Source organism: Panicum virgatum, chromosome 2K (genome assembly GCF_016808335.1).
Source record: "Panicum virgatum strain AP13 chromosome 2K, P.virgatum_v5, whole genome shotgun sequence".
Taxonomy (NCBI): Eukaryota; Viridiplantae; Streptophyta; class Magnoliopsida; order Poales; family Poaceae; genus Panicum; species Panicum virgatum.
In genome coordinates this window covers 5,974,055-5,987,369 of record NC_053137.1, presented here as the reverse complement: position 1 = coordinate 5,987,369, position 13,315 = coordinate 5,974,055, and the positions used below count along the sequence as shown (strand labels likewise).

At 43.5% G+C, this 13,315-nt stretch overlaps 1 protein-coding gene and 1 long non-coding RNA gene across 2 annotated transcripts; one reads left to right on the top strand and one right to left on the bottom strand.

The window, feature by feature from the left end:
• Positions 1–4,068: 4,068 nt before the first annotated feature.
• On the bottom strand, positions 4,069–4,656 carry LOC120695867. The gene is made up of 2 exons (XR_005683931.1): positions 4,463–4,656; positions 4,069–4,392 (listed from the first exon to the last, which is right to left on the bottom strand). It is a non-coding gene; the product is annotated as an uncharacterized LOC120695867 (long non-coding RNA).
• Positions 4,657–11,624: 6,968 nt separating this feature from the next.
• Positions 11,625–13,062, top strand: LOC120694993 (zinc finger BED domain-containing protein RICESLEEPER 1-like). Its single transcript, XM_039978325.1, has 2 exons — positions 11,625–12,621; positions 12,875–13,062. Exons 1-2 carry the CDS (start codon positions 11,625–11,627, stop codon positions 13,060–13,062), a joined length of 1,185 nt encoding a protein of 394 aa, XP_039834259.1.
• The last annotated feature ends 253 nt before the right edge of the window (positions 13,063–13,315 follow it).

Here is a 13,315-nt window from a genome sequence, read left to right as displayed (position 1 = left end):
AAGGGGTAAGTCACGGGTATATCCTTGTTCTGCCGACAGAAACCGGTGCCACCGGTTTTCAGAAACCGGTGCCACCGGAATTTCACTGACCCGTGGACTTGGTCCAATAAATCATTTCTGGCTCTCTCCTTTCCCTTTGGATTCCTTCTTATGTCCTTTTATCCATATTTGCACTATCCTTTGGCTCAGATGAGAAGTTTTGAAAGATTTTGGATAAGGTTTGAGATAGGGATAGAAGCTCCAAAACTTTAGCCCTTGAGATGAGATGGATAGCTCTAATGGACTTGAGAGAGGGAGTTTCACCATTTGTAGTTAGCCAGCAATCAAGCAAGGATAACAATAACCACAAATGAATCAACATGGCCACAAGGACCAACAACAAATGATTTTTCAATAAGCATACTTCCTATCATGCTAGTTAATTTTGAAAATCTATCCTATGACACAAAGAGCAAGTAAATGCATACACTAGCAATAATAAGGCCTAGATGCAATAATAATTACAAGAGTTTTGCAAAAACATACCTTGGCCATGAATAAATGATTTCCTCACATAGAAGACAATACACTATTTACTTGTGCCCATGTTATGGCAATAAACACATCTTGTCCATTTTCTCTTTTTGATATAATCATAGACTCAAAAAGGACAAGACTAGACAGACATTAGTGGCACAAACTCTAGTCTCATTTTTGATGACCCTTGATGTCAGGTAGCATACTCACAACCAACCACTCTTGCCTTGCAAATTATTCAAGTAGAGTTTAAGTGTACTTTTATGACGCCACATGCTTGAACTACACATATGAGATCCTGCAAGAGATGTTAGTACCAAGAGACACAAAATACAGAGTGAGCTCCCCCTAAATAAGTGCATCAAGGATTTGACTCTTGAGACATGCACTTTTAACACAGATAAGGAACAAGGGTAGCTAACTTCATATTTTGGTCAAAAAAAATTATGACAATTGAGGAATAGGTCAAGAACTGCTCACAACCAACCACTCTTGCCTTGCAAATTATTCAAGTAGAGTTTAAGTGTACTTTTATGACGCCACATGCTTGAACTACACATATGAGATCCTGCAAGAGATGTTAGTACCAAGAGACACAAAATATAGAGTGAGCTCCCCCTAAATAAGTGCATCAAGGATTTGACTCTTGAGACATGCACTTTTAACACAGATAAGGAACAAGGGTAGCTAACTTCATATTTTGGTCAAAAAAAATTTATGACAATCGAGGAATAGGTCAAGAACTGCTCACTGTGCCTTGTTATATGAGTAACAAATGTTGTAGACTTATTCCACATCCGGATACTCTGGGTATAAGTCCGAATACTCTAGTGATCATCAAGGGTTCTAAAAAATGCTAAACGCTAGGCGAACGCTTGCCTATGGTTTAGAGTTTTTTGTGATTAAATGTAGATTGAACATGATTAAACGTGTGTTGTGATTAAACGACACTGTGATTAAACGCAACGCTTGGCCACCGTTCAGTGTTTAATCAAGATTAAACGATGTTTAAAAATGTTTTTTAGAACACTGATCATTGAGACTTCTGGTTTTGTCTACAAAACCGGTACCACCGGTTTCTAAATCCGGTGCCACCGGAATTCCATAGAATTGTCTATTTTCTGAGCATAATATTTTTGTAACTCTTGTCTTGATTATTTCTTTCACATTTTCTGTCATTTGTCATTTTGCAACCATAAGTATCTCAATGCTTCTTGATGAAGCGGTTAGTAGCATAGAATAGCATTAAATATAAATTTTCTTATTTGAGAGAAAGAATAGCTTATCTATCTCACATGCTTGTTTATTACAGAAGCACATCAAACACATGAGAATTGACAGCTGGAGAGATAGGTACTTATCACTGAGTGAGCATTGGATAATATTTCTTTCATTGATTTCACTTGATTATTTTATAAGAAGATATCAAGAAATCCCTCTTGAGAAGTAGATGATGCAAGATAAATATTCTCTCAAGTGAACCAAGCTTCCAATGCAACTCCAAGTACCTACAAAGTCCTTTTAGGCACATTTTGGAACCCAACGTGTATTGGGTCCTACATGGTTAGTGACCAAAGACTTTGGTACCCAAATGGTTTTTGTGCTTGTTCTTTGGATCACAACCATTTTGGCAGCACAAGAGTCATTCGAGTTCATCCTAAGCTTAATATTTTCATTATGAGCAAGATTGAGCTTAGAGATCTTACTATTCGGACAATCCCTACCAAGATATCCCTTTTGATGACATGTGTAGCAAATCTTGTGCTTGAAGTTGCTATTGACATTCATCTTGCTTCTAGAGTCTTTCTTCTCTTTGAATTTAGCTTGAGCCTTCAGAAAACCATTGTTGAGCTTGATTTCAGATTTCTCAGTAGAAACCGGTGCCACTGGTTTATCAAAACTGGTGCCACCGGGTTTTCCTGAGTGCAACCTAGATTGGTTGACACATGCTTCAATTTTGTGCCCTTTATCATGACAACCAAAGCACCTTCTCTGAGCAAGACTTCTCTATCTCTTTGATTGATTTGACTTGTCATGTTCCTTGAATGAACACATGGAGGCATAATGTCCCATATGTGAGCACTTGAAGCACTTGATATAATCAACCTTCCTCCTTTTGTTATCTTGCTTTTGCCTTGTGATTATCTTAGTAGAATTGTTGCAGGAGCTTTGCAATATTGATCCCTTCTCAAGCTTCTTCACCATGTCATCACGGTTATCTTGAGAAGATTGTGCAAAGCTCTTGCCCTTAAGTCTAGATAGGTCCATCTTGAGCTTTTCTACCTCTTGCTTCAGATTGTCATTCTCATGTGCAATGAGATCATCACATGATTCTACAAGAACTTGATCAAACCAAGAAAGTTTGTCTTTTGAAACACACGAGTTAGCACAAGATGAATCAATTTTAACTTGTGTGCTTGTGCAAGTGTGAGAGAAAGGTTTAGGAAATTTTAGTGAGTTTACCATCACCTCATTCGCCACATCTAGCAGGGTGTGTGACTCCACAAGCTTTTTGTAAGAACATTCAAGTTCTTTGTGAGTGGCTTGTAGGTTCACATATTTGCTAGAGATCTTCTCAAGTTGATCCTTGAGCTGTTGGTTCTCTTCCTTCAAAGATGTCACACAAGAAAAAGTATTTGTGACACAAGCATATCCTTCCTTGAGTTTCTCCAATTCTTTCTTGAATGACTCATGAGATGATTGTTGTCGTGTGAGCTCATCACTTTGCTTTCTTACTCTCTTGATGAGCTCCAGCACATTTTTCTCGTCTTTCTTAGTCATCTTGTCAAGCTCAAAATCAAACTTTTCAATCTCACTTCCTTTGGCTTATCCAGGGGATGTTTTTATTTGCATTCACGCCTTTCAGAAAGAGCCGCTAAATTAATTTCTCTTTTAGGCGAAGGGAGTATGATCGCTTTACCAATAGTGGAGACTCAATCTGGAGGCGCCTGATCAATTTGATCAGGTCGTGTAGGAACAAGGTTCAAATCATTCGGTGATTAGATGAAAGGGTGAGTCAGGCCGAAGGAGTGGTTATTTTTTTTAAGTGACTAGAAGTGTAATTATATGGAATATATATCTCTGCTTGCAATCTAGCAAACACTAGAACTCTGGGAGCGGCGTTGCCGCGCCATCTGGGTGGGCCAATGTTTTTTTTAAGCTGTAATTGTTAGGCTGGTGTTTTCTTTCTTTCTTTTTTTTTGAAAGCGGCTAGTGTTTTCTTGAAGACATATAATTGCTAGTGACTCATGAGATTGGCTGCAGGACATCAGAAACAATAAAGTTAAGCGAGGGCTGCGAGGCAAGATAAGAAATGGAACCGAAGGAGGCAACAATATATATGGAACATGAGAAGGCAATAACTTACAATAATATAATAAAAGCAGTGATGCTAATAACATATTAAAAGCTAATAAGGTTGATGATTTGGTGCTTCATATTTGATTCATAGTTCATAGGGGACGTCTTAGTGTCATCGTACATGCCTCCTGACGACTTCGTTTTTATTTGAAATAATAATAACAGAGATGATGGCATATTAGCACACATATCTGTACTCCATTTCTAACAGGCAACATTCTATTCAAATGTCATAAAAATACATTCCATGTCCACATGTTTAGACTTAACAAAAGGGCACAGACTGTTCAGGTTCACAAAGTCTCAAGTTCTACAGGTCTACAAAAGGGCATAACGATTAAAAAATACATTGTAAGTTCTAGTACATTAAGATAGCTAATGAGTGTAAAATCAAACTTGATTGGCCTGATCCGCATGGAATCATTTATATGAGCTCTTTTCGGGTCGCTTTACTTATCCAGGCTCTTTAGCAGCACCACTGGTTTGAGGACCTGTGTTTGATCATCCAGATGTGCCCTTCAATTTCAGTAAGCAAATGAGACTAATGGAGTTTGAATTGCAAACAGATGGTTTAAACTGTACTAACCTGTGAGATAATGCAGCTTATAGTGCCAGAAGTAGTGAAGTACTGGAATATTCATATGCTTTGGATATACAAATTAGTTCACTGCAGGCATATGAATGCAGATTAGAACTTAGAAGTATATTGCTAATAGTTATATCCTAATTGCCATTGCAAATCAGAAAACACTCCTGAGTTCTTACTCCCATGCATATTTCAGTTTCATTAACTACTATTCTAGCACCCAGCTGTGCCATGTGTTTATTCTATTTTGCAGGTATTCCTTTCTCCTCCACGTTCTTCAAGAAGGAAAACCTCACAAGTGAACGTAATGCTAATGCATATGTCATTGCTATTTGACTCGGACCTGTTCTGAAAAAGTCGAGGTATTTCATTTAGCAAAATGAAACACAACATATGCCATCTTTCGGCTTTTTTTTTATTTAGTTAAAAGTTTTATTTGAATCCAACTTTCTTCTTTTTGCCTCTAGTCACAAGACTCTTGGAATTGTTATTAGTTAGAAAGAAATGACTAGGAGAAGTAGATACCTCACTAGGCTGATGATATGTTGAACTTTCGATAGAAGAGTGGTCATCAGCATTCCCTCTGTCAAAACCGGTACCACCGAGTTTTCCTGGGCAGAGTCAGTGAGTGTAATCTTGTTGTTCAGCGGCTCCTTGGATGAAGTCAGTGGAGAAAGTATGCAAGTTTCTGATGTAGATCATTCCTCCACTGCCTCATCCTCTTCTTCTTGATCTTCATCGTCACTATCTTCATCATCACTATCTTCATCATCACTTTGGTTTGCTCATGTCTTCTAGAACACGCCAAATATGATGAGCATCTCGAGATATTCTTTGCTTCTTGAGGATGAAGCTCCAAATCAACTTGCTCATATTTTTAGACAAGAGATCAATAACCATGCGATTATGGTGCACACACTCCTCTTCATTTGATAGGTTGGACTCGTCCACTCCATCAAAATCCTTAGGAAGAATGCTAGCAACCACAACACGCTCAAAGGAAGGACCCCATGTTCTTAAAACATTAAGTATGTGAGCTGACCAAGAAGAGTAGTTTGAGCCATTACTTACAAGACGCTCAAACTCTACCTCACATGAAGTCGACATCATGATTCTCCAAGCGGTTAAGCTTCAATCCGGAAACCAAAGCTCTGATACCAATTGAAAGGATCTTGATATCGCCTAGAGGGGGACTGAATAGGCGTGACCTGAAAAATTACAACTAAAGCAGCAGATTAAAACTCACTGCCAGTCAAAACCGGTGCCACCGGTTTTACTCTGAGCAGTGAACCCCTCTGAACCAAAAGTGAGGATAATTAACTCAGTTGCAAACCAAACTTTGAGATGATGATCAGAGTGACTTTATTGCATATATCTCCAAGTACCTGCACTCAAAAAGCATATACAACACAAACGAGCAACTTCACCAAATTTATGAGTGAATGCATAAGAAGCTCAAACCAGCAAGGAGACACAAGATTTGTTTCACCGAAGTTCGGATTCACCATGTTCACCACGTGTGAGTCCTACTCTCTGTTGAGGAACTCTTTAGGATACGAGTCTTTTCAAACCCGTTCCACCGAGTTGGGTCTCACCGGACCACTTCCCCACTTCCACTAGTTTTGCTTCTTCCCTTTCGGAGGTGAAGCACGACCTTCACAAATTGTCCCGCAACTCACCACACCTTGGTAGCTCACGGGAAACACCTAGCCGTCTAGGAGGCACACCTCCAAGAGTAACAAACACTTCACTCAGGCTTGATGATGTCCAATAGTGCTCAAGGGGTTTGAGTGCTCTCAAACTGCTCACTTTGGCTTCTCTCTCTACTATACAACTCAAAGATCTCACAAGATCAAGCAACCTCACAAAGAGGGGTTGGGGAGAGCAAGAATGGCTTTGGCTTAGCAAGGAAACACACCAGCAACCTCAAAAACAGCAGCCTGCCACTGAGGGGGGTCGTGAGGTATAAATACACGACTTCCCAAAAACTAGCCGTTACAGGTCCAGTAAAAATCGGTGCCACCGTTTTCCAAAACCGGTGCCACCGAAATTCAAACAACTAGCCGTTGAGACGGCTGACACAAAACTATTCCCACCAGTTTCTAAAAACCGGTTCCACCGGGTTTGCTCTGACAAACCCAAGAAATGTGTACGTGTGGCTTTTGTCTCTCTCAACAACTCACATGGGTTACTTGAGCACTGAGACATAGTCAAAACACCTTGTGATGCATCCCTCTTGATAGTACGACATTCCTAAACTCAAGATCAAATTTAAATGTATTATCAACCACTTGAGCTTCAACAATATTAACAATGCCATACTTTGTCAATATGTCCTTCTGAGAGTAGCATCTATCTTTGTCTCTTTGAAATGAGCACTTCAACCTTGAGCTAGTGACTTGAACCTTTGTCTTTGAATGAAATCCACTTCTAGTTCAAATCACATCTTCACAATACGATTCAAGAAAGATTTGATACTTTGCCAATATGAACACCATACATGACCAAGATTCCTCAAGTTGAATCCAAAGAATATTTCTTCACCCTAGCATTAGTCCTTCGGCGCAACCCAATTGCCCTTCTCCAAGCTTAGTCCCTCGAAACACTATCCTGGATTCCAACTCTTCATCCTTGCATCACATAGAGCTTCATATATGCTTGTATCACATTTAAATCAATAATGAAATCCAATCTCTAATTCACTGGTCATTTTTTCTTCTAAACTGAATGACACCTTTCAATATGAAATTCTCCTTGTCTCTTTAGAATTCTTGGACTTGATCATTATCGGTTTCCTTGCTCACGCCAAGCCGTCGCTTGCGTAGTCTCTCGAAACTCGTCTCTCGATCTCATCCATTTATTCACAAGAGCCCTCTTGAACTTACATTGACTTGTGCCATTAGAATGAAAACCATTTCTTCAATTGATTTTGATCATCCGCAAACCTTTGACTTTGAGTCCTCACATATGAATTAAACCATACTCTTTTTTACTTTCCATGCTTGCTTTGCTTGTCAATAATGTCTCATTTTATTATGGCATAGCACACATCTTGATGTATGAGCCTTTTGTTGTTAAACATTAATCCATCTCTTCACATAGATGACTGATATGATGATTAATTCCTGCTCATGTACTCAACAAGATGATTAGTCCATTAATCGTGGTGTCAATCAATCCACCAAAACCCACTAGGGGCCTAGATGCACTTTCACTGGGAATTTGTAACACCCTAATTCAAATTTCAGTATTTAATAATAAATTTAATTGGCTTCAATTAAATTTCTAAGGTTTATTGTGTTCAGACTTTCATTTAATCTAATTTTGATCCTCAAGTAATTAAAATTTATCATAGGTTTAATTTTTTGTTGATGCATCATGCTAGAGCATTGTTTTATTTGTTGAGTGCTTGTGTGAATTCAAATTCAAATTTGAATTCATTTGCCTTGAGTTTGAATTAGAATTAGAATTAGAAAGGAAAAGAAATAGAAAGAGAAAGAAAACCCAAAACCCAAAACCCAAACTCAAACCCAATCCCGTGGCCCACTTCTCTCACTCAAGCCCAACCCTTTTTTTCCACGCGGGCCCAGCTTTTCCCTCCTCTCCAGGCCCAGCTAAGCCGGCCCAGCCCGTTCCTCTCCACGCGCTGCGTTTCCTCCGGTTCCCAGCGCTGCAACGCCTTTCCCAGCCCACGTACGCGCGCGCTCCTGCTGCCAGCACGACCCCACGCGTCAGCCGTGCCTTACCCGCTCAGCCGCGCAGCGCCGCGTCCCGCACTCGCCTTCGCGGACAGCCTCCGCCCGCACGTTGCATGGCCGCGCGTGCAGCACACCCGACCGGCTTGGGCCCGCACGACAGTCTCCTCCCACAGATGTGCGCCCCGCACCCCGTTTCCCCGGGCCCGCCTGCCTGTGGCACGGTTTTGCCCGCGCATTCCCTTCTCCGGGCCGCAGGCCCACGAGTCAGCCTCACGCCCTGCTCACCTCGTCAGCCAGCGCGTTCGCCACGCCCGCTCCTCTCTCTGGTCAACCGGCCCGTGCTCCACCCGCATCAACACTCCGGCCCAGCTCCTCCCTCTCCCTTCGCGGCGGGCCCTTCCCTTCCCTTTCCCCAACCCTGTGGCCCAGCAACTCCCGCCTTGGCCCAGCGTGTGCGCTCGCGCCAGCGCGGCCCAACTCCGCACGCCCCGCAGCCCGGCCTACCTCGCGTCGCCGCTCAGCCCGCTCGCCCCGCTCCGCAGCGCGCGACGCCCTCCCCGTCTCGCTGACAGCCCGGACCCGCATGGCAGCTCCTTCTTCCCCCTCCCGCAACCGAGTGCCGTGATCCTCGCCGAGGATTTCACCGGCCTTTCCATCCCGGGCGCGCATGCCCAGGACGCCCCGCCGCCTTATAAGTATCGCCCGCGCCCCCCTGCACCTCATCCCCATCGCAGCCGCCGCCCCAAACCCTAGCTCGCACCGCCCGCCTTGCTCTGCCGCGCGGAGTTCCTGCGCCGCCGTGCTTACACCGCTCCGCTGCACCACGGCCCCCACAAACCCCCGCCTTAGCCCCACATCGACGCCCCGAAGCACAACGAGCCCTTGCTCGCGACTCCGAGGCCCTGCAGCACGGGAATTTCTCTTGTGCAGCGCCGCAGGTGAGCTCGACCGCTGCTGCAATCCCGTGCCGCCGTTGCCGCTCCGTGCCTGCTGACCCCCTTTTCGCCCTCGTAGAGTCTTCATGAACCGATCCAAGGACACCAGGACGCCGGAGCACACCTCGACGTCCCCTTCCGCGAGCACGGCCTCCGCCCCGCCGCCAGTCGTCATCGGCAACCCCCCTGCGCTGCGAACCCGACCGCCCCGCGCCCTCGGTGAGCCACATCCTGGTCCGCCCTTTCTTTACGCGCTAGATTTGGTAGCCGTAGCCCCCTGGAGTCACCAAACCGCCTGCTCTGGCAAGGTCTCACCGTCCAGAGCCGCCATGGCCGCTGAACCCCGTGCTCCGGACCTCCCCAGACCCAACCCGCATCTCAGGTGGACTACACGTGCCACGAGCACCCTCCACGGCCAAACCCCAGCCCAAGCGGAGCCCTGCAGACCCCAGAACGCTTTCTTCGGTCGGGCGCCGCCGCGGGAGCGCGCCGCCGGCGAGTCCTGCCGCCGCCCGCGCTTCCCTTTGCCTGTAGCCGCCCGATCCGAATCTTACGGCCACGATTAGATCCAAGCCCATCAAATCTGAGCCACCTGATCCGGATCCAAGCGCCCAGATCTAAACGTACCGGTTCGACCTGTTAATTTTGCTTAAGAGCCCCTATCTTTCTTCCTTATCAACCCGCGGTCCGGTTAGTTCAAAAGTAATTGCAGTTTGGCCCAAAATTTTCCACCGAACCCCCTGAGTTTCTTTAAATTAGAACCCGCCGTCCACCCTTGGCAGTTTTGCATGTTAGACCCCAGAGTTTTAGTTTAATTACATTTTAGTCCTCTGTTTTTGCAGAAAACCCTCTGGAACCTTAGTTTTCTTGCAGTTTAGTCCCTGAAACTTGTTTTTAGCCTAGAATATGCGTTTTAGCTCCGTTTTAAGCGTTCTTTATATCCACGCGATCGTTGTAACGCGTAGAGTAGTTCTAGCCTAGTTTTGTATGCTGTTTTCATGTATTGTTGTACTGTTTCTTAGTGTTTGCTTTTGTTTGCTTGTATGTATTGTGCTGGACTTGTTTTTGGCCACGTGTGCGTGAGTAGACGTTGAGCTACCGGAGGAGCATCAGTACCAGTACCAGGAGCCATCTTCTGAGCAGTTTGAGCAGCAGGAGCAGTACGAGGAAGGCAAGTATAACATGAACAACACCTATCACTTTAAATACATTTTCATACTGCATTTTAATACTGTATGCCTATAAGGACTTTCCTAGCCACTTTATATCCTTTATATATATATCCTTTGGGTTGCATTTTGGTTAGTTGTGCTAGGTGCCGCGCTATAACACTTAATGGTCCTTTTTAATTAATTTGATTAATGGTATATGCAACTTAATTCTGAGGGTGGCCCTCTGTGTGGCTTGAGTGGCTCACTTCTCATTAAAATTGGTTTTGTTAGAAACATGGTTTAGGGGGCCAGCACGGTGCTTACTGCCTGGTTGGCCACTCTCCATAAGGACCGGTTCATAGAGCGAGAACCTGGGACAACAGCGCTACCACAAGACTGGAATGTGACGGTCTTGGCGTAATAATTAGGTCTTTTTGGTTTGGAGTAACTTACCGACGGGGCAAGGGTGGTAAGCTTCTATGTCCCTCGTACTGAGTGGCCTCGTCGATGACGCCCACTAGACCTGCTCCATAGTCGCCGATCCAACCCTCGCGGTTACTCCTTACCAACGAGATTCTTTGTAAAGGCCTCGTAGTGAGTCGCTAGCCATCTCACCTAAGGAAGTGTGATGAACAACTGGCGTAGCTCACGACTTGTGGGTAAAGATGTGCAACCTATGCAGAGTGTAAAACTGGTATACTAGCCGTGCTCACGGTTATGAGCGGCCCAGATCCTCCTTTTGATTAGTGGGGTTATCTCCTTCCGACAAGGGAGGTGCCTCTCGGGGTTACCTTGGTGGTTTCGGTTTGGTTCTCAGTAGTAACATGATTAATTCTGATTAATTACTATGTAACTGGGTTTATGGTAATTCATCCACTTGTAGTAAATAGTTTTAATAAAATTTTGCCAAGATTAAAAGCTAATGCAGTCAGTCAGCCAACTTTAGAGCCTCATGGTTTGTGTTATACTTGTTGAGTACAAGTTGTGTACTCACCCTTGCCTCTTCTCTACTTTTTCCTCTCGGATACGCTACTGCTGCTCAGTTCCTGCCGACGCGAGGGAGTTCGCTCAACGCTACCAGAACTACGAGGACTTCTAGGCGTTCGTCTCCCAGTCGACGTCCCTGTGGCGCCCTGCTCAGCTTCGGAGAGTTTTTATCGTATTTGTACTTTGCTTCCGCTGTATCAGATATTTTTGTCATTAATATAATAAATACATTCGTATTCGCTTTATTATGTCTTTTTACGTGATATGTGCTGTGATATACTGTTCATTCTGTTGTATATACGTGTGACTTGATCCTGGCACGTATATGATTGTTCGGTTTATGTCCTTTTATAAACCGGGTGTTACAGAATTAGAGAAGCGAATCTTGGGGATGAGGCTCATTGATGTTTCCCACAATGGTAATAACATTGCTGAGCATGTGCTTGCTGTGTTGGAAGAATTTGGTTTAACTGAAAAAGTAGTATTTGTTACTTTGGACAATGCATCTGCTAATACTAGTGCTATGAACATTTTATCTCCTCAAATTTCTGGTTATGTGGGTACTCTATTCTTGCATCAGAGATGTGCTTGCCACATAATTAATCTTATTGTGAAGTCTGGCTTGAAGAGGATATCTGCTTACCTGGAATCATTTAGATCAGCAATTTCTTTCTCGAATTCTTCTAACCAGTGCATTGCAGCATACAAAACCTATTGCATTGCTGTAAATGAGCTTCCAAAAAAGTTTGATTTAGATATGGATGTGAGGTGGAACTCTACCTATATCATGCTTAAGCATGTAATCCCTCATAAGCAGAGCTTCAGTGTGTTTATCCAGACACACTACCCAAGGGAACTAGGTGAGCCTATGCTACTGACAGAGTCCCACTGGTATATTGCTGAACACATCTTGACATTTCTTGAGCTTTTCTATGATTCAACTTGTGCACTGTCTGTTGTATATGATCCTACATCTCCATTAATATTGCATAACATAATTGAGATTGCTGCACACCTAAACAAATATGAAAATGATGCAATTCTTAGATCAGTGGTTGTTCCTATGAAAGATAAATTTCTTAAGTATTGGAGGGACATACCTATACTTTACTCAATTGCATTCATCATGGATCCTAGAGCTAAGGTAAGGGGTTTCAGCAAAGCTCTAGTTGTACTATCTAACCTCACCGGTACTGATTACTCTTCTTATTTAACTGAGGTAAGAGCTCAACTTTCTAGCATGTTTAACAAATATGATGAGAAGTTTGGTGCAGTGAGAATGCAAAGACCTTCACAACCAGTGAGTTCTGGTAAGAAAAAAACTGCCTGGGGTAAGATTTTTGGTGATGATGGTGCTGGTTCTATTAGTGCTGGTTCATCCAGTTTTGGTAACTCTTCACCCACTCCATCCTCTCTACCTAGAAGAACTTCTACCAGTGCATTGTTGCAAGCAGCAACAAGTGGTGCTGCCCTTTGCTACTGCTTCTGAACTATCTTCCTACTTGGATAGTGACAATGTTAACATGTTTGATGATGATTTCAACATCTTAAATTGGTGGCGTGACCACAAACACACATATCTAGTTCTTTCCATCTTATCTAAAGATGTTTTGTCTGTGCCTGTGTCTACTATATCTTCAGAATCTGCATTCAGTCTTACTGGCAGGATCATCGAGGAGCGTCGCCGTCGATTGGCTCCAGAAACGGTGGAGATGCTTTCCTACATCAAGGACTGGGAGGCTGGTGATGCAAGAGCACAACATTCTATGGAGGACAAGGAACTTGAAGCCGCTTTTGATGAGATGTATCTTGATGGTCAGAATGTGTAACTGATTATGTATTTGTGTACTTGGACCTTGGAACATTTGAATTATGTAATAATGAACTTTGATTGAGTTGGGCTGTACTCTTTTCCTATCTAGGGTTTCTCACGAGGTGTGAGTTTTACCTAGATAGGTTTTCAATGAGGCAGCCATTGCACCAACTCAAACTTTGAAAATCTGTGTTTTGTGTGCTGTGTGTTGTTCTGTGTGTTTTGGTTAAAAAAATTTGAACTTGGCATGATTTTGAGAACTGATGAAG